The sequence below is a fragment of the Strix uralensis genome, chromosome 22 (genome assembly GCF_047716275.1).
Source record: "Strix uralensis isolate ZFMK-TIS-50842 chromosome 22, bStrUra1, whole genome shotgun sequence".
Lineage (NCBI taxonomy): Eukaryota > Metazoa > Chordata > Aves > Strigiformes > Strigidae > Strix > Strix uralensis.
Window position 1 is genome coordinate 6,757,908 of NC_133993.1, and position 21,637 is coordinate 6,779,544.

General features: G+C 52.5%; 1 protein-coding gene across 1 annotated transcript in view; it reads right to left on the reverse strand.

Moving 5' to 3' along the window:
• Positions 1-20,369, reverse strand: part of SCN4A (sodium voltage-gated channel alpha subunit 4) — a 32,388-nt gene extending 12,019 nt beyond the window's left edge. The window contains 15 exon segments of the mRNA XM_074891776.1: positions 1,597-2,025; positions 5,140-5,496; positions 5,775-5,948; positions 7,778-8,016; positions 8,770-8,893; positions 9,102-9,257; positions 12,216-12,428; positions 13,280-13,421; positions 13,748-13,811; positions 15,557-15,865; positions 17,597-17,688; positions 17,826-17,954; positions 18,655-18,751; positions 19,670-19,808; positions 20,106-20,369. Of these exon segments, the coding sequence (XP_074747877.1) occupies positions 1,597-2,025; positions 5,140-5,496; positions 5,775-5,948; positions 7,778-8,016; positions 8,770-8,893; positions 9,102-9,257; positions 12,216-12,428; positions 13,280-13,421; positions 13,748-13,811; positions 15,557-15,865; positions 17,597-17,688; positions 17,826-17,954; positions 18,655-18,751; positions 19,670-19,808; positions 20,106-20,369 (2,928 nt within the window).
• Between the last annotated feature and the right edge of the window lie 1,268 nt (positions 20,370-21,637).

Genomic DNA, 21,637 nt, shown 5'->3' on the forward strand with positions numbered 1-21,637 from the left:
AGCAGGTGCCTCTAGATGTCAGCTGAGCACAGCCCCAAAACACCGGAGCCGTGCTGGGACATGTCTGATAGCTGCACACCGAGGTTTTCCCCCAGGCACTGGGAAGCACATCGTGGTGGTGGGGAACTGAGGTCTGTGGGGACCCCACAGGCCAGGCTGGATGAGTCCCCCCACTGTGGATGGGTTGGCATTAGCATCATCTCTGTGCAGTGTGACTCTATGCCCCATGTGCATGTCCTGGGTGTGCTGGGGATTAGTGCTACTGGACTGGACCTGTAGTAGGAGAAATTTGGGAAAAAATGCCAAGTCTCAGCCCTCCAGCTGGCAACACTAAGGGGAACAACAGCAACTCTCCTTGCCCCTTCCCTTGACCAAGGTGCTCCAGGCAAGTTTATCCCTTCTGAGCACAGCAAGCAGCATGACTGCAGGGGGTCACAACCAGCCACCACCTTTCCTGCCACCTTCCTGTTGCAGCCCCAACTGCTGAAAACACCCTGTTTTCCCAGCTAAAAAAAAAAAAAAAATCATGATTATCCTCTCCTCTTGCACTGTGCCCCAGCGAAGCCAGATCCATGTCACTGCGTGGAGCTGCAAGGAGCCTTCAGACAGGGAGGGAGGAGGATGGCTCTGGGCTTTTGGGAGTCCTACTTCATTTTGCTGCCTTGCCTTGGGCTGCCTGTGCAGTCACAGCCAGGCACTCAGCAGCGGTTGTGGTTGCACCCAAACAGCACCACTGCCTCCTGCCCCAGCACACCACCCTGAGCAGGACGAGGTGGGACAAACCTCCCAAAGGCTCTTCAGCTCCTGAGCAGACATGTTTGCCATCAATAGTGGTGATAAACCCCTGGGTCAGAGCTGTTCTGTTATTCATACAAAACCCCTTTGCAGATTGATGAGGTTGCTGCTCTCCACTGCAGCATCCCCCCTGCCCTGTATTTCCCCAGGACCTCAGTGTGACCATGTTGGGAGCGGTAATTTCCCACCAGACTATCACCCTTTTCTTTGTGCCCACTCAGGTCTTCCCAAGTTTCTTGTCTCGCATCTCCATGTCATCCTTCCAGAGCACCAAGGCGAATGATGACCTGTGAGCCCGGACAGTCCTCTCCGTGCCTTGACACAGCAATGCCAACATCAGCTGTCTCATCAGCTTTGGATCCAAAATGCATCGCTTCACGTTCGCTTGTGCTAAGCTCCTCCATCTGGTTTCATACCCTCCCTGATGATGCTTTCTGAGGCATTAGCAGTGGATCTAATGTTAGTGCCATCAGCAGATTTCTTGGCATCAAATTCCTCTTGGACATCTTTAACCCCAAACTGAGCGCTTTGACCCTTGCACCAACCCTGTGGTGCAGTGGGTCCCCCGGCATTAGCAACAACCCCATAGCCTGACCTAAACCAGGCCAAACCCCTGCTTGGACCCCCCTCACCTCCAGCTTACACTGGGAAATGCCAGGTTGAAAAACCCCAAGTTTGGCCCATGTCGCACCTTGTGGAAAAGCTAAAAGTAACCAAACCCAACATCATTCTTCGGGCAGCACAGCAAGAGTGGCTCAATGACAGTTTTTGGGTTGAAACCCTTCCACCCACCTTTCTTACCTTGGCGTCTTCAGTGTCAGACTGGGTGCTCGTCTCCTCATAGAGGTCAGACTCCTCTGAGGCGATGGGGACTTGCACCGTCAGGTTGGGGTTGTTGATGAAATTCATGTGGTCCAGTTCATCCATGAAAAAGTGCTCTTTGCCAGTGACTCCGTCCAGGTACTCCGACTTGGGCTCCTGGCCAGTGTCCACATGGTTTAGCACAGAGTTGTCCCTCTTATTGGGCTCTTGCTCTTCCTCTGGGGCTACCTTCTTCCCCTTCCACAGCCTGCGGAGCAGCATGAGGACAGAGGTCTTTACAAAGTCGATCCCCCTGGTGATCCTGCCAATAGCGATCTGCAAATTGTTCATCTCTCCATCATCGTCAGATGCTGCCAGGCTATCGGCGCTGAAGGAGCTCAGCAGCAAAGCTAAGAACAGATTCAGCACCTGGAGGGGACAAAAGCAAATACCGGCACTGATGTCTGGCACCAACATCAACCCTGCAGGCTGGAACGGCAGGGACCAGTCATGTCCGTGGAGAAGACCCTTGTGTTAAGCACATCATGGGACACCCTCCTCCTGTTGCCCAGCTCTAGGGACTGTAGAGATGCCAACCCCATCTCCTGGAGGACATGGACATGGTCCAGCTCCTCCTCATTGCTCCCTGGGCTCCAATGCCCTCAGTGTCACCCCCAGCTGCTTGGGTCCTGCTGATCCATTTACAAGCGATGCCAGTTATCGCTTCAGCCCCTCTCAAGCCACGTTCCCTGTGGGTCCATCAACATGTCCCTCCCTTTTGTCTCTTGGAGCTCTTGGACTGACTGGTCTCGACGTGGGACTCTCCAAGCCTGTGGTGCTTCTCCCCACCACCCACAGGGATGTAACTCAGCTCTGTTCCTTCTCTTCCCAGGGATAAACCTGCTTCTTGTCCTCCCAGCTGCAACTCTCCTCTTTGCTGGCTCTGATGACTCAGATGCTTAGTGAGCTCCTGAGGGTCTCCAACACTCTGAAGCCACATAGGAGCCTGAGCCACAGCCGTAACCTCCTCCCTTTCTACCAGAGACCACTCTGCTCCAGGGAGAGTGGCATTTAATCTCAGCACAAGTCAGCTCATGGGATGCAAAGGCAATGCTCTATATAGCCCCAAGCACAGGCTCTCTCCTGCTTCCCCCAGATCTCTCCTACTTCACCATGCCCGAAACGTGACTGGACCCCACCGCAGCCTCGCCTGGCATGGCTGGACTCGCTGCATGCCAGAAACCTGGAGCAGCTCATGAGAAGAGGAGCAGGACGGGCTCTCCCCGGGGTATGGGAGTATTGGCAGCACCCAGACATGCACTTGCTGCGCAGAGTGGCTGATGGGCCAAGTCCACAGCTGTTGATGTTTGTGCCTTTTTGTGCCAGCAGCGTATCTGAGAAGGGAATTAGCTGCTATTCAAGGTCACTGCTGTTTTCACATACCGTATGACTTAAATCGCATCTTTAAATAAATCCCTGCTATCCCATCAGTTTAATACTTATGTTAAGTACCAATTACAGCTAATAGTTGCTATTGGACCTGGGGTTTTTGGACAGGAGTCCATTACCTTGTCACCCGACTGACTTCCTCCCTTTTCCCTTAATAACCCCAAAGGAAATGCTCAAAGTGTCATTAACAGTAAAGGACGACTGGCCGCCACCTTATTCCTCTGCAGGGGAAGTGGGGATAAGCACACCTCCCTGCAGCAGGATGCTCAGGAGGCTGTGCAGGACAGGCTTCAGGACTCGGAAATACCGGAGACATGTCCAGGAGAGCTTGGCAGAGAGGATGAAGAGGGCAGACATGGCTCTGTAGGTGGTTGTGCACCATGTTTCTCTACTTAGCTTTAAATGAACCCCTTGCAGCAGCACAGAGAACAGCAGGAGCTGCAAAGCTTGCCCGGAAAGCTGGTGTCCCTCCAGAAGGGCTGCCTCTCACCAGCTGAAAATAGTGCTGCCCCCATATTTTCTCCAGGAAAGTTTCCTGGAGGGGTGGGTGGGCTGTCCTACTCCAAAAACTCCAGAAGAGGAAAGGTTTCCTGAGCCCCTTTTGGGGAGGGTCTCCAGGGAGCCCCAGCTGCAGTTCCCAGTCTTTAAGCTCCTGCGCTCTCTGCAGACTGTTCTGGAGATGCTCCTGCTGTTTATGGGTGATTTTCAGCCTGATTCAGCACAGCAATTCAAATGAACGCGTTCCCCCTTGAAAGGTAGCATTACAAACTGTTGCTGAATGCTGGGTGATGGGCAGCCTGGGGGTATATCGGGCTGCTTCCCACTGCGAGGCGATGCATGCACGGCTGCTCAGCACCACCCAGCACAGACCCCAGGACACCCCAGGGTGAGGTCTGCAGTCAGCATGGCTCTCCATGCTGCTGTGGAGGCCAGGTCAAAGCCCCAAATACCTGGCACAAGCCAGGGAAGCAAAGCAGCACTCAAATCCCAACTTTCTGCCCTCAAAGTGGGACACTCCAAGCTGCCCTACTCCTGACCCGGGCCGTGGGGTGGTCTGGGTTTCTCCCTGGGGCTGCTTTCACCTCTCTGGAGGGCTGTGCCAGCCCGGGGCTCGGTGGCTGCTCCACCGTGGGGAGGGAGGTGTCAGCAGCTCCCTCAGCAGATAGTTTTTCAAAGCAAATTCCAAAGGGCTTACACAATCCTGGCAAGTAATAGCAGCGATTCGGCAAGCTGCCACGCTTCCCTCCCCTTCCTTGCTCCTTAAGAGGGGAGAGCAGAGCCCACACAGCCTGGAAAACAAGCTTCAAAGCCGCCAGAGAGAGGGTTACCAAGTTTAGAAAGGATTTCGTGCTTGCCTGGAACTGCAGACCTGCAGCGTTGTCAGTGAGCATCTTGGGTTAGTGGGAAGGCAGTGAGCAGGCAGGGAGGGTGATGGTGACCAGGGGTTCACCAGGACCTGGGGGAAGGAGCCATGTGTTGTGGAGGGGTTGTGCTTCCCCTGGATGTCACCTGGGTTGTGGTGAGGACTGGGGATGCTGGGGATCTGCAAAAGCCTTCTGGGGGGTTCTAATCCCAAAAGCACTTGGGAGCAAAGGGCCAGCCCTGGGGTGAGCTGGATATAACACTGCCTCCATCCCTCATCTCAGGAGAATGGGAAACAGGGAAGGAAAGCCTGAAAAGCCATATGGAGAAGAAAGTACAGTTGAAGATAAGCCCTCTTTTGTCCCAGAGTTGCTGACGCATCTGCCTAAAGCTCATTGTTAAATTTTCCATGCATCAGTTTCTCCTTCTGTTCCTGATTTGGTTTCATCTGAAGGTCCCTCAGAAATTGCTTCTTACCCTGCTTTACACAGAGCTGAGCACACAGCACATCCCCAGCGGTTCTGCAGGGGAGAGATCAAGCCTGGACTTTTGCCTGGACTGCTGTACAGCTCCAACAAGAGCACGCCTACAGGCATGGCCCTGTAGATGAGCTGAGCTGGACAGCACTGGCCAGTGAGCGAGGGACAGAGGTGTCCCCACACCATGACACCCTCTGTCCTCACCCCCCCCCCCCCCCTTTCATTGAGGGTCCACCCCAGCTCCAAGACTCACCACGAGGTTCCCAATGACCATGACCATCATGAAGACGATGAGGCACATGGTCTGGCCGGCCACCTCCATGCAGTCCCACATGGTCTCGATCCACTCCCCACAGAGGATTCGGAAGACGATGAGGAAGGAGTGGAAGAAGTCATGCATGTGCCAGCGGGGCAGCGTGCAGTCGAGGGAGATCTTGCACACGCACTCTATGTAGCTCTTTCCAAAAAGCTGCATCCCCACCACGGCGAAGATGAAGACGATGATGGCCAGCACCAGCGTGAGGTTCCCCAGGGCGCCCACTGAATTGCCGATGATCTTGATGAGCATGTTGAGGGTGGGCCAGGACTTGGCGAGCTTGAAAACCCTCAGCTAGGAGGAGCAAGGAGACAAGGCATTGATTTTCCTGGGGCTTTCATTGCCACAAGGTGTCAGCAAGTCTGCAAAGCTGGGATTAGACCTTCTGTGACAGTTTTATTAAGGCAGGAGGGTCTAAACACCCAACTGCTTTGCAAAGAGCACAGACTCTGACTTTCCTAAATATTTAGCTTGACTGTCAGTGTTATCTTTAACAGGGGACAAGTTGGTGACCACCCTGATGGCAACTGCATCCAAAACCCCCAGGCACACCTCGGCCCCGTGGCACGTACCAAGCGGAAGGAGCGGAGCACGGAGAGCCCTTGCACATTGGCCAGGCCCAGCTCCACCAGGCTCAGGGTGACGATGATGCTGTCAAAGATGTTCCAGCCCTGCTGGAAATACTCGTAGGGGTCCAGAGCAATGAGCTTCAGAACCATCTCCGCCGTGAAGATCCCCGTAAAGACCTGTGGGAAACAGCACCTTGTCACTTTGCTTGTAAGCCAGGGCCGAGCCTTGGTGTGGGGTGGGTAGCATCTCTCTTTTCTGGTGTATTCCCAAAGGTTTCATCCCATTAGGTCCAGTTCCAGTTGGGAACAAGCTCCCCATCTGATGCCCAGTGTGGCTTGTGAAGCCAGGCTGGGAGTACTGGTGGCTGATTGCAGTCTTTGAGAGACACAAGGGTGTGTGTTCCCAGGTGGAAATGAAAAATAAAAGTTTCGTTGTCAAAGGGACCCCCTGTGAATGACTGCCAAATCACAGAGATTCCCAGCACTGGGAACTGGGCTGCTACTGGGATGCCCCTGCCCCTCCCTGAGCCCTGCGAAAACTGATCCAGCTTTTACACATTACTCTTATCCTGGGACTACAACAAGGCTGTGCATTATCACATTACTCCGGAGCGGAATCAGCAATGTGACAATTAGCAACCTTGATGTAATTCCATGACACAGCATGTGCAGAGGGGCCCGGTGACAAATTTTGCCCTGGATGTGGATCGTGTTGGGATACACAGGTCCTTGCCTCCACTTTGCAGGGAAGAGAGGCTGCAGGGAGACTTCTGCACCAGCATCCCAGGGGATGATCCTCGACATGCCCCTTTGCCTGCCAGCCCATGAATGTCCCCTTTTCTGCTCCTGCCAGCTGATTGCTGCTCTTTTCATTTACAGCCTGGCCACTTTTCTGCTTGCAGCGGGACGGGCAGCAGGCACTGCAGCCGTCATCTTGGGCATGGGCAGGTGATGTGGGGCGAGGCTGTGGCTCAGTGGGAGCTGCTTTTCCTGCTCCCACCCCTCCCTGGCCCTTCCCAGCAAATCATCCTTATCCCCACCGGCACTGGGGTGTACATGCAGCCACAAACCACTGCTGGCCCGAAGAAAAAGCCAGAGCTGTCTTTGCAGCGTGACTGTGCTTCGAGCAACAGCCGATTAATCCCCTTGTATTTCCTGAATGAAACCAGAGACAAAGCAGCTATGTGCTGAGCGTCATCCTGCCCGCCAGGGCTCAGGCACCGGCATGTGTCACTCCAGTGCCTGTGCACAGAGAGGCCCCGGCAGGTGCTGGAGCAGGACAAGGTGGCTGGAGAGGAGGTGGTGAGCTCTCTCATCCCTTAGCTGTATTTCCCAGAGCTAACAGGGGCCTCCTGGACTTGTCCCACCAGCAGATTGCATCCAGCGAAAAGTCATTTACTCTGAGCTCCAAGCAGGACCAGCCACAGCTGGTTGCTAAATACACCCGTGAAATCAGAACAGCCCAGATTTGCAGTGATTTCACTGGGAAAAGTCCTGATTATTTTTTTTTTTTTTAAATGCTGCTAGCACTATTGCCTCCTGCTCCGTGGGGACTTGTTTGCTCCCAGCATCTGAATTGGCCCCTGCTCTGCCACATGGCCACCCAGCATCATGAGGATGCTGTGTTGTCAGCCAGAGCTGGCAGCAGCTCATGCCTGACCCTGGGTTGCAATGTAGAAGATGGCTCGGGACGACACCTCTGCAAGTCCACAGCCACACTGGCATTGCTGAGATGCACCAAGTGAGACAGAAGTTGCAGCAGAAGAGGAGCAGGGGAAGATGGATCTCATCCACATATCACTTCCCTTGATCTGAGCCATCCTGGAGTCCAGGCATGCTGTGATCAGCCCCTGCAGCACTTTCTCAGCAGCTGGGGTGCGTTTCAAGGCATGCATGCATGCTGTTCAGGTGACACAATGGCAGCAGAGGGGATCTGCCCACCAGGGTGGGTGGTGTGGCTGCCGTGGCTCTAAATGGGGAAGGACAGGATGCTTGTAGCTGCCTACCAGGTTCCCCACGGAGAGCACGTTCTCAAACTCCTCCGTCATGGGGTAATGCTCCATGGCCATGAAGAGTGTGTTGAGCACAATGCAGATGGTGATGCCCAGGTCCACGAAGGGGTCCATCACCACCAGCTTGACAAACTCCTTCAGCTTCAGCCACAGGGGACAGCAGTTCCAGACCAGAAACGTGTGGGCAAATTTGTACCACCAAGGCGGGCACTTCTGGTGAGCTTCCTCCAGCTCTGAGGGCAAGAAAGAAAAATGACATCAGTGTAGGCTTATCCTGTTCTCCCCTGGGTGGGGCGAGTGCTAATCCACTAGAAGAGACCCCTCCTGAGGTTCTGAACCAGCCCTAGACCATCTGTAAGTTTAGTATGGGGGCTAAAAGGAAGAGCCTTCCCATGCCCAGGCACAGTGATGTTGCAGACCTTACCCTCCAAACCAGAGAGGGATGGAAAGGCAGATTAGTTAGGGAATTGTGGGTTCAATCCTGCTCTCAGCACCTGGGCAGGATTTGAGGTGTCCCTGCCACACTGAGATTGCAGGGACATCCAAGGGAACTGCTCTGGAGTGACCAGAGGGTTTGGTGCCCACTCTCAGGGAGGACGGGGCTGAGAAACCTGTTATTGCTGAGTCTGAGGTACTTTTTGCTGAAGTTGAGACAGCAGCTCTGGGAAGCCACTCAACAGCTCTCAGCTGACTCTGGAGACTGCTGAAATCAATTGCAATCCCATTCATTTGCATGAGATTTTGTATTATTGCCTCCAGGCATCATCCTACTGAGCTGGGATGAAAAGCTTTTGCTTGAGCATTGCTGCAGTGCACTGACCCCGTATGGAGACCCCAGGTCCAGAGTCACCCCTTGTGTGGGGCTGGAGATTTGGGACAGCTGCTATCACGGGTGTGTGCTGAGGACCCCACGCCCACCAACGCACAACAGCTGGGCTAAACCAGCTGGCACACCCAGCCCTCCCCCAGGCTGGGGAAGAATGTACCTTCCATAGCATTGGAGATGACGCTGATGGCGCTCCCCACCCTCTTCTCGAGGCCTGGCCCATCTTGGTTGCCCACAGTGAGGTGGTTGTGGTCTGACTTCTCCGGCTCATTGGTTGGATTGAACTAGAAGGAGAGGAGGCCACAGGGGGTGAATGCAGAGCGCTGAGGGCTATTGAATGCACAGAAAAGAGGGCCTGGTCTGGAGAGACCTCGGGGTGCAACATGGGAAAGAAAGACTTGTAGGGCCCAACCCACAACAAGTCTGTCCCTCCACTGGGGTTATTGGGGTGGAGACCCTCAAGGGATGGCAGAGACAGAACAGAGCACGTACATCAATCACCGTAGCGGACCGCTCCAGCACAACCTTGGGGACCACTTGCCCGTTGCAGTTCTTTGCCTTGTCCTGGTCACTGTTCAGGTCCGAGTCGCGCTCCTTCTCGGCCGTGCTGCTGGGCAGGGAACCGCTGCTGGACCGCCGGTCCTGCAACTGCAGCAACCCACGTCCTTGTCACCCCTGTGTCTGCAGCCATCGGGACCGTCCCGCAATCGCTGCAGGGCACCAGGCTAAGGAGGGGAGCGAGCTGAGCCCCAGGACCACCCTGGGCAGGACTTTGTGACTCCAAAGTCTGCTGCTGCAGGTCCTGGGCAGCAAACTCACATCCTCATGAGCAACAATGAGGGATGACAATTTGCAGTAGCTAATTGTTGCAAGCCTTTCCTTTTCACTTGCACACCCCACCATACCAAGCTCTCCACACAGCAGTATTATTCTGTTCAAATTTGCTCAGGGTGAATAATTCATAAGGACAAAACTGTGCAAACCTTCTAATTTCTGTCTGGCAGGAAACTTGAATCTTTGAAACAGGCTTTCATCCCAAATGGGGAAGAAACAAAATCTTCAAGGCTCTTGCTGAAATGCAATGTCCAGAATTTTTTGACTTGCACTGAATTTGTGAAGATTTGGGTCAAAATTTATTTTTTTTCCCCAAGTGTTGTTTTATTAGATTTTCATTTGCACATGCGATTATTTTCTTTTTTTTTTTTTTTTTTCCTGACAGTGGTATTAATATTTCAATGTTACTACACCCTCTGGTCACATCAAGGATGCCGCAGAGGAGTGGGAACCTCTCTGTTCCATCACTGAGATGGAACACAGTTTCTACGCTGGGTCACTGGTTATTAAATGGATCTGAGCCCCCATTTTTTGTAGGCGCTTTCCCTCACTCTCAGCCTTATTCCCTCTGCCTTCTCCATTTCTATAGGTGACAATAAAGGAGTATCATCCCTTAATAAATCCTTTGGGCAACTCACTGGTTAATTTGCTCAGGGAACTGGCTACAGCACCAGCTTTATGCCCAGCCCTGGTGTCCCCATCCCTCGGGCAGGGCTTGCTTAGACCCATCCTGCCAACAGCACCAGACAGATAAGAGCAAGCCACTTCCTCGGAGGATGTTGTGGCTTGGCACAGAGAAGCAATGAGAGATAGAGACTCTAGAGAGAGAGGAAAACATTGTTTTGTGTCTCTCTCTACATGCAAGGAAGCTGGTCTTTTGCCCAGACTAACAGTTAGATTTGCAGGGATGTCCCCTGTGGACATTGCTGACATAGACCAAAATGATGATTAGAGATGGAAAATGGCTGGGCTGCAGTATCAAGCATCACAGAAACTTTTGCCCATGTTTTTATAGGCCTATTGTGCTGAAAAGAGACTCCCAAGGACCAGAGAGGGGCTAAGGTAACACCCCAGCACTGGAGCGAGTGTCTCTTGTCTAGACTGGTTTTGCCAAGAAAGGTTGGACCAGATGATCCCTGAGGTCCCTCCCAACCCGGTATCCATAGAATCATAGAATAGTTTGGGTTGGAAGGGACATTTAAAGGTCATCTAGTCCAACCCCCCTGCAATGAGCAGGGACATCTTCAACTAGATCAAGTTGCTCAGAACTTCGTCCAACTTGACCTTGAATGTTTCCAGGGATGGGGCATCTACCACCTCTGGAAAACGTGTGCCAGTATTTCACCACCCTCAGTGTAAAAAATTTCTTCCTTATATCTAGTTTAAATCTAGCCTCTTTTAGTTTAAAACCATCACCCCTTGTCCTGTTGCAAGAGGCCCTGCTAAAAAGTTTGTCCCCACCCCTCCTGTAGGCCTCCCTTAAGTCCTGGGAGGCCGCTCTAAGGTCTCCCTGGAGCCTTCTCTTCTCCGGCTGAACCCCCCAACTCTCTCAGCCTGTCCTCACAGGGGGGGTGCTCCAGCCCCCTGAGCATCTTCGTGGCCTCCTCTGGCCCCGCTCGAGCAGGTCCGTGTCCTTCTGCTGTTGGTGCCCCCAGAGCTGGACCCAGCACTGCAGGGGGGTCTCACAGAGCGGAGGGGGAGAATGCCCCCCTCGCCCTGCTGCCCACACTGCTCTGGGTGCAGCCCAGGACATGGTTGACTTTCTGGGGTGCCAGCACACATTGTCAGGTCATGTCCAGCTTTTCATCCACCAGTACCCTCAAGTCCTTCACTGCAGGGCTGCTCTCAATGCCTTCATCCCTCCCCCAGCCTGTATTGATGCCAGGAATTACCCCAACCCAGGTGCAGGACCTTGCATTTGGCTTTGTTGAACCTCATGGGGTTCACATGAGGGTCCCTCTGGATGGCATCCCATCCCCCAGGCATGTCAGCCACAGCACTCAGCTTGCTGTCATCTGCAAACTTGCCGAGAATATTCCATGAATCTGTGAAATGGGTGGAAATCAAGCAGCTTCAGAGACCACCCATTTTGACGCCAGCTTGTTTGACTGCAAACTGCAGCACCAGGCACATGTATCTGCTCATATCTGCTGTGGGGGGACAGCAGTGAGGCCAGACCCTGAGAGCTGTGCCTCTGCTCCTGCAAGGACACCAGGACATCCCTGGGCCCGACAGGGTCTCTCAAGCCCTCTCTTCTCTTTCCAGTCTTGGACAAAAGCAAATGGTTTGCTAATGCATTTATCTTTGCTGCAACTGCCTTATCTTCCTTGAGCACTTCTTTTGTATCCAGGTCATAGTCTGCCTGTGCAGGCTCTCTGCCAGGTTTCCTGCTCTTGATGTGCTACAGGAAGATGTATTGTTAGTTCTGGTGCCTTTTAAGCCTTGTTTCTCACCTCTTCCTTTCAAGAGAACCCGCACCTCTGTGCTGCACCTCTCTGCTGCCTCCCAGTGCTCCCTGTGCTGGATTTTGGATGTGGAAATTAAATCTTTTCAGCCTTTTTTTCCCCCCCACCCAGGATAGTATCTCAACTTTTTGATTCAGCTGTGACTCCTAAAATAGTTACCCCATTATTATCTTGGCTTACTATGGACCAAATGGGGCTTATTCTTGGATTTTACACAAATAGAAGCACCACCACACTTGTTGCTGCCTCCCCTTTTCTCCCCCTATTCCTAAGGTCCCTCATTTTGGCCTCCACACTTCCCACCAACCATCTTCTCTTGCTCCTCTTGATGCTTCTTCAGCTGTTCCATGAGCTGCTGGAATTCCTCCTCCTTCTGCTGCTCCTCCAGCATCGTGGCGTCATTTTGTTCTGCATAAGCCATGGCTACCACTGCGAGGATGAGGTTGATGAGGTAGAAGGAACCAAGAAATATAACCACCACAAAGAAGATCATGTATGTTTTCCCTGCTGATCGCAGCGTCTGTAGAAAGATGAGGTAGGGCTGTCACACCACCTTGGCATGGTATCAATTTGGTGATGCTTCCAATGAAAGGTGTTGTACCAGGGCACCCTCCCATTTGTGGCAGGAGCACAATATTTTTCTCCCATCTTCCCCAAGGGCTGATCATTGCCCAGATGACTTTCCTGCAGTCCATGGCATTGGGTTAGGACTTGTGTGAAACAACCAGAAGTCTCAGCAACCCCCCCATGTTGCTCTGTGCTTCCTGGTAGCCCAAGGGATGTAAACATGTATGGAGATGGGACCAATATGTCATCAAAGACTCTCTTTGCTGTGACAGGGGCTGATGTCTCAGCCCCTAAATTCTTAGGTCTCAACCTTGGGCAAGGAGTGGTCCTTTCTAACCCCAGATCTGTGCGTAATCATTTCCAGAGGACGTGTGTAGCCTTTAGGCATAGGCTTGCTTTTATCTAAATAGTCTCTAGACCCAGGATCAGCTGGGATATTATGGTGTCTGCAACTTCTCCCTAGAGGATGACTCAATGCAGTGGACAAGTGACCTGGCCTTTCCCCCTTACCCTCTCCCTTAGCTCAAGCTGGAGATGTACTAGATCTCTTATAAATTCCTGATTTCCATGATACAGCTGACAGTACTGCTGAAGCACACCTGGGCTTTGCCCTGGAAAATACACTGCATTGCTGAGGTTGGGGAACTGGATGGGACCGTGATCTCTGCTGATCCTGGTTAGATACATAAACCATAGGACAAGGTCTTACAAGTTGCCAGTCAAGTGAATTTTTACCTGTCCTAGACCAGGGGGAACATTGAAACGAGAGGAGCATTTGCACAAAGATAAAAATTTGTTGCCTACCAGCTGGAAGAGGTTCTCCCAGAAGTCCTGCGTCATGAGGCGGAAGAGGGCCAGGAAAGCCCAGCTGAAGGTATCGTAGCTGGTGTAGCCGTAGTTCGGGTTCCTGCCCGCCTTCATGCACTGGTACCCTTCAGGGCACTTCCTACCAAAGGAGCCGTGGGGGCAGCTGGCATGAGACCCCAGCGCTGCCCCTCCTGCACCTGCAGCCAAACGCTTCATCCCTGGAGGTGCTGAGATGCTTCAGCAGGACGCCCCATCCCCCAGGCTGATACAGTTGGAATGCCCTCCCCCGCCCCCCCCCCCAAGCCAATATAATTGGGATTCCTGGACCATTCACCTGCAGAGCCACATTCCCAGCCCCGATCCTGTCCCACCCCAAGCATCAGTGGTTCCCAGGCTGCGCTGGCTGCCTTGTCCCCTCCCAGGGAGCCACAGGGGACCTCAGCCACCAGCGTGAGCCACACTCACCCAGCATCGCTGCTGTTCCCACAGAGCAGGGCATCAAGCGCTCCATCCAGAAAGTAGAAATTGGCTTCACAGTTGGGGAAGAGCAAGACATTAAAAAAATAATAAATACAAAGATTGATTTTCAAATTCTTGGCAGCTCCTTGCTGTCAGGGAAATCTCCTGAATCCCAGCATTGGGCACTGGGTTATCTCTCTGCTAACTTTGCTATTTGCCTTGAACTACTTGACACTAACTCAGAGAGCTCATGGCGTTGTTTTGCCAACCCAACTAGATGGGTCCTGGTCCCAAGCCCATGAAGATCTTTGGAAACAGCCAGGTTGGCCAGAGTCAGGTGTCCTGGGAAAGTGGGTTAACATGTGGTCAAAAGACCAGGGCTGGTCTGTTTTGCTGGGAAAACATACGAAATAGCCGGACATTCCCAGGGACCACCGAACATGGAGGACTGCAGGGGTCCCAAAAAAGCCTGGGGAAACTGCCTGCTATTGTTCCATGGCTATCGCCTTCCTCCTGCTGCTCCCATCCCAGCCAGCCCCCACCTGGTGGTGAAACCCACCCTGCTCACAGACTGCCAAGCAGTACCACCACATGTCACCTGCCCCCAGGGACACATAGATGAGCACCTGGAGGCACCCACCCCAGGACATGGCGGAGGGAAGCTGGACCGTATCCTGGGCATCACCTAGCAGAGCCCTCCCAGGAGCCACACAGCGATTTCTGGAGCTCCCTCAAAGCACTCCCAGCTTTGCCTGGCTTCTTGCCACCAGGGTTTTATCTAACCTACATGGGCTCATCAAGGAGATGGCCCACTTGTGAAACTCCAGGTAATACATTTTTTGCTGTTAACCTGAATGCATGGCCACAGGGTGCTGTTGCTATTTGCACTGCACTTATTAGATCCTATATATTGAATTTGCACCCCTACCAAGAAGCCTTCTTGTAATTAATGCCAGACCTACTTGTACAGCTGGGCAGAGCAGCTCAGCCAAGACATAACCTGACCTTCTGCTGTGCTCTGCCTAGTGCCCTAAATGAGACTTGAAACATCCCTGTGGAGCATCCCGCCACCATGCAGCTCTGCCAGACAGATTTTCTGAGATTTTTACATTTTCATGGAGTTTAAAAACCCCAAACTAACGAACAAACAAAAAACCCACTGCGCTTTTGTTGGCCAAACTTGTTTCAAAGAAGTGGTAGGAAAGTAGTAAACTTGGAGACCTGTCCAAGGACCTGTGCTTGATCCCACCTCTCCCTCCTTCCCCTCCTGTTGGCTGTCGTGTTCTTGCACGATTGCATGCAATGCTCACTGGACGTAGTGGTACTTGGGGAAGGACCCAGCTGTGATGCAGCAGTGAAAGTGGGTGAGAAATGTAATTCCTGCATCTTTACCTCTGGTTTTCCACCCAAAGTCCCATCTGCTTCTGGAGGGTTTGGTCTCTCTGCTGTGACCAGCCAGATGGAGCAGCTATTCACCAGTGCCCACCCCGATGGGGAGACTGTGCCCTCACTAGCAAGTGGGAGAGATGGAGACACTGGTTTGTCGAGGCCTTCCCATGGTAAAACCTTTCTGGAGGACTTTAGCTTGCCCAGGTGGACTGCATATTCCTTGGAAAGAGGATTTGATCCCTTCTGTCCATTCTGTGAGTATGCTCAACCCCTGTTTCACCCACCAGCCACATCTCCCTGCAAAGCACCTTGGCAGGAAGATCCATGCAAACAAACCCTCTTGGTCTGACACAGAGGAAGAGAGAGGAAACTGAGGAGCAAACCAGGGTGATGGGTCAATGGAGAAGAAGATGCATGAGTATTTACCTTCATCATTGATGTAGGCCTCGAAATCGAAGGTGCTATTGCCGGTGAAATTGCTAGTGAAGTTGCTGGTGATGCCATCGGTGAAGTTGCTGTAGAGTGTTGCATTGGCCAACGTGTTGTTGTCCAGCCCAAAGTCTTCCAGCAGAGTGTCGTTGAGGGGTGGCCACCGCACACACTTCTGCCGGAGGTTCCCCATGAAGAGTTGGAGACCGATCAGGGCAAACACGCTCAGGCAGAAGACAGTGAGGATCATGACGTCCGAGAGCTTCTTCACCGACTGGATCAAAGCCCCAACGATTGTCTTCAGCCCTAGGGGGGAGGCATCACTACTGAGCTAATTGCTCATTTGTTAATTGTGCAGAACGTGCTATGGTGTTCCCAAAAGGTGCTGGATTTGGTGGGGACTTGTAGTATCACCAAGTTCACCCCATGTGCTCAGACACCCAGCTCTGTGCCCTACGTTGCAGCCCAGCTGCCCCTCTGTCCCCACACATTGCTGGGCAGCATAAACTCTTCCCCAAAACTTGTCACCCCTGGACCAGTGCCAGTCAAGCCTCCCTATGTCAAGATTAACCTGGGTATCACAAGACAAATTCCACCCCAACCTGGCATCCATCAATTTCTTTTGGCTTTATGCTTTCCCGTAATGCCACAATCTGGCCTTTTTTGGCCCAAACCACTTTGCTGTGGCACAGGGAAAAGCTATTTGCCAGCCCATCTGGAAGATGCTGAGCGCTGCTCTCAGCTCCAGAAAAGCCTCCATGACCTAACACCCTCACATGCTGTTGTCCTGTGGGTGGTTGGGAGCCCAGCTGGACCCTCCAGCCTGATCCCATCAAGCTGGAGAAACCCCAGCATGTCCAAGTGAAGGTGACAAAGTGACATCTGCATTAAGCATGGGGATTAACTCATCTCTCCCCCCAGAGCATTGCCATTTCCTCTGCAGAGGAGGTTTGCCCACAGATCCTCGGTGGTCTTTAGACATGGAGGATGTTGTTCCCGTCACCTGAGGTCTACATGGATGATGGGTGATGCTGGGACATCCTGAAGTTGATCTTAAAAAAGCAGCTCTGAGCACAGAGCTTTCCCACATGGAGGAAATTCTCCAAAGACGTGTGATTTTTAGTGCTGTCATCATGCCAGTCCCCCCCCTCCCCAAACTATTTAGGTAAAACCCTGTTCTCCAGGGGCTCGTCTATGTTGGGAAATTGCTGAGGACAGCCGTTCTAAAACAGTTTATTTTTGAAACTGCTATTTCTGCAGAGCCTCTTGGGGGGACGTCATTCCAGAAAGAAGCAGCAGCTTATGTTTTGCTAAATGCAATTTTTAGCCTGTTTGATGGAGGCAAAAAACATTCAAATATGAACCCTAAAGATCAGGAAACTGTAGGGACACAGGAATTCATTCACCACAAGGAATTATCATTTTCCGTTCAATCTCACACTTCTTCAGCGGGTCTGACCTATCATTTCCGTGAACTTGCACTAGGTGGTACCAAAGCAGAGTATTGAAATGGTATCAGATTTGGGAAACAGCCATCAGAGGTATTTGATAAAACGCTCCTAAAACCGCAGGCTGGATGTTTGGGGTGATGTTAAACACTCGCCATGTGGCTCTTGCACTAATGCCCATTAAATATTTCAACCTTAGCACCAGAGCAGTCAGCAGCAGGGACAAAACTGAGTTTATGGCTCCAAGGACCAAGAAAAGTATATCAGTTAATCACGCCCATAAATACAACGTGAACACAAGCCCACTTAATGCATCTCCAAGGAGCCCTAAAAATACCACGTCTGGCTTATCAGGGGCTTTCACTGGCCAAACAACTGAGTGACTGGAGTTAATTTCAAGATGTAAAATCAGCAGGACCTGACCCAGAAGCTGAATTATGTGGAAAATTATTTATAATTATCGAATACCTTATTTCCTCTGTTTTCTCTTAGAGCTGTCAAAAGAACAAGGAATTGCTGTGAACTGGGGGAAAATACGAGCTCACGGAAGGGGAAGATATGGAGAGGAAACCCCTTCTTTAAGTCCCACCTGGTATCACAGTGATGGTTTTCAAGGCGCGGAGGACACGGAAGGTCCTGAGAGCAGAGATGTTCCCCAGGTCCACGAACTCAGTAATGTAGCTGCAGAAGAGGAGAGGAAAGGGCTTCAAGGACTCTGTCAGGCACCCATCCCCCTGTTTCTCAGTTCTCCTCCCCAGGGTCCCCCACCAGGTGCAGTGGCCAGACCCCCTGTCCTCCCTGCATCCCACCAAACTCACGCCATGGAGATGACCATGAAGTCCAGCCAATTCCACGGGTCACGCAGGAATGTGAAGCTGTCGATGCAGAAGCCTCTCGACAGTATCTTGATGAGGGACTCGAAGGTGTATATCCCAGTGAAAGTGTATCTGAAATTGGAACAGTGACTCAGGGGATGCTCACTTGGGTCCAAGGGCCAGCTCAGGATGAGGTTTTGTCTACTGCTGCCAGTGGGACCACCTTGGGGAGCTGAGTCGGGGGTCTCATGGTCACGGGCTGCTGGGTTCTTGGGGTGCTTCAGCACTGTGGGAGGTTTTCAACTCGCCTCGTAAGGCAAGTTGGAACATCTTGAGGTACCAATCCCTTTGGCGACTATTCTGTAACACCTCTGATCCCTGCTGAAGTCTCGACACCACCACTGTCTCTGTGAAACCCTGCTGAGACCCTATTGTGCAGAACCATAGCAGAAAATTCTGGATTTTCCCCTCCTCACCTGGGGTTGGTTGTCCACGCTCCTTGGACTGGTGGATCTGCTCAGCCTCTCCAGACTCACTGCTGACCCAACCCAACCCAACCCAACCTGCTCTGCAGTGATCTCCTGTCACAAGGATCCCACCACATTTTGGGCAACCTGGAAACACTCCCACTCTTTGCAATGCCTAGTGCAGAGCAAAGACATTCCTTCTGGGATCAAGAGGGCCACCAGCATCTCCTAATGACACCTCTCCTCCTCAGAAGGGTGCCTGAATCCCAACAGCCCTCCCTCAGCCTTGGTCCTGTCCCTCCTAAGGATGACCAAGCTGGGATGGCCCCCATAGCTGGGGAAGGTCTCAGGAGGCAGGGACTTACTCCACGTTCTTGGACCACGCCGGGGGGTTGCTCAGCGTCATAAACACACAGTTGGTTAAAATCGTGATCATGATGACCATGCTGAATAATTTAAAACCTGGTCAAGGAGAAATGCTGTGTCTGTTGCTTAGATTCCCCCTTTCACATGGTTATGAAGCCAAGCAGCCCTACTCCTTTTGTCCTGGCTCCCACTTTGCTCCCATGCCCTGACCTGCTCCTCCTGCAGGTCTCTCCCACCTCACTCCTGTGCTCACACTTTCCCCTTAGTCCTGCTGCTCCCATGCATGGTCCCGGCCCCTGCCCTCCCCTTCTGCTCCTCTCCCCAGCTCTGTGGTGCCAGCTCTGCTTCCCTTCCTGCCCTTGTACTCCTTCCTCTCCATCACCACAGGATACAGCTTTCCCCACTTGTTTGATCTCTCTGCCACAAACACCTACTTTTTTCTCCTACCTCCTGGCCACCAACCCCTGCTGTCACCAGAGCTCTGCTGGGATCATTTCCCACCCATCCTAGTGCCCCTCTTGCTCTTGGGGCCCTTTCCTGTCTTTCCATCTTTGCTTGTGTCACACTAAAAGCCCCAGCACTGCCCAAGTTGCCTCATTCCCTGTACCCCACTGTCCTGGTTCCTCTGTCTTCCCTCTCCCAAAGCATCATTTGAGCTCCCCAATTCACCCGCTTCCCAGAGGTCCCCCTGATCTGTAAACATTTTCCCTCCTTTCCAAGTCTCTCCAGACCTCAGAGACCTTGAACCTCTTCCTAGGAATCTCCACCACTTAACTTTCTTCCCTTCTCCAACCAAGACTGAGCTCTTGGTGCCACCAAGGTGCCCAAAGCCTTCAATCACCCACTCCTTGGGAAGGGAACAAAGCACTGGAATAGCTGGGCAGTGGGTCCTGGCCATGGTGGGGGCCATCCTGGGAGATTTGCTCACCACACCATCATGAAACGCCTCTCTCAGCCCTCTCCCAGGGCTGTTTGCACTCTGAGCATCAGGGTTTGACCTGGCAGTGGAGCAACATCACAGAAGGCAAGGATATGAATGGATAAGCACTTTGATGGCTCCTCTGCGGATGGGGTGGAAGGGCCCCAGCAGATAGAGGGCGGGGGTTGCTGAGAAGCGGAAGATGGACTTCCCTTTGTTGAGGACTATGAATGTCTGTGGAAAAAAGAGAGGAGGGAGATGGGTTAGCCCCTCTGCACACCCCTGAAACACCCACGGATCAAGTGGTGCCATTAGAGGTGAGACCTCTATGCATGCTTTGGACCTCCAAAGGCTCGGGACTTTGCCAAGGAGGAGAAGATACCACAGCACTCTGGGACTGTGGATCACCAAGATGGGCTCAGATGAGACTCTGGGCCATGGTGGAAAGAAGGACATGTCCAAGCTTTGGTCTTTTTCTTTGGACTTACATCTAATGCCAAGTCTACCCATGGACTAAACTCTGCCCCTCACCTTCTTATCCTTGTAGAAAGGGTCCAGGTCCTCCAGGGGGGTCCCGATGAGCTCCAGTGGTGGGTCACCATAGATGAGGGGCAGGTTCTTGCCAGCTTCCAGGTCACTGCTGGGCTTGATCTCCTCTTCCTCAGGCAGCTCCACGTGCTGCCGCTTTACCTTGAGTGCCTCTGCCTCGGCGATGCGCTGCTCGATGGCAGCCAACGAGGCGGGGGTGAAGGGGCGAAGGTGCTCGGGGCCCGGAATGTGCGGCAGGCCGGCCATCCTCTCATTCTGCTCCCAGGACGCCTGCGCCCAGCCTGCTGGGGAGAGGGGGCACTGAGAAGGCAATGCCAGCTGCTGCCATTTTGGGGCATTTTTGCTCAACCCTTGAAGTCAGGTGATGGCAGGATCTTGGTGAGTTTTTGCAAACTGGTTTACTGCAGAAATATTGAACTTACAAGAAAGATTATTATGCGTGCATTGCTTGTAGAAGGAGAACTGCGTGTGCTCCTTCTCCTCCCAGACCCCCATTCAGCCTCTGATCAAAAAGCACCATCAGGTTGAGAACCATATGAGCTGAGCAGTTGGTGTCCCTGGCACCAGCTGGCTGTTGTTAGACGTGCAATTTCACAACACAGACAAGGTTGTTCAACAAAACAAAACACCTTTGGCATTAGCAGCACCACTCCAGCTTTGCAATATGCTGCAAGTCATCAGCAGCTTTCTTCCTGTGCCTTGTGCAAGCAGCGTGCGGTGCCCAGAGCAAGAGGTTCCTCAGCCAGAGGAGCTCAGTCCTGCAGGGCCAGTGACCATTTCACAGCACCCATCCACAGGAAACAGGAGCAACCTGCAGTGCTGGATGGCTCTGCTCCAGAGTGGAAGGGGTTAAACTCTTATCTTGAGCCAAAAAGCAAGGCAATAATGGCAGTTTCTAATGTTACAGCAATCAGGATGACTCTCCAGACAGGAATAGGATGGGCCATTTGGGAGAGATAAGGGTGGCTCCACTGAGCAACAGAACAACAAAAAGGGGTTGGAGACAGCAAAGTGGGGACAAGATGGGTGGTCCCACTAGGAGGAACAGGCCGCCATGCCCTGAATGAGGCCAAAATGCCTGGCAAAGGCTTCCTAGACACCAGAAAAACTCTTGCTTTGAGTCACCTTGCCTCAGCTTCGCCTTCATATCTGTTTGACCCGTAAACACCGGCTTGTGTCGGAGATGAGCCCAATATACTGCAACACTCGATCCCACTTTGCAGGGATACTGGGATAGATGCACCTCTGGGCCTCACCCTCCACAGAATGAGCATCCCCTTGGCAAACAGCGACTCCTCCGTGCACCAAAACTTTACGCGGTGCTGCTGAGTGTCTGCCCCCGAAAAAGCTTTAGGATCAATAATCCTCACAGACCCAGCCCTGCCATGCTGAGAGCTGGAAACCTTCAACCCTTTGTAATTAAGGAGGACTGGACATTTACAGCCCTGATGGGAAGAGAGACTCTGGGTGCATAATGGTATCGACACGTTCCTATGGTGATTATAAAACCAAGC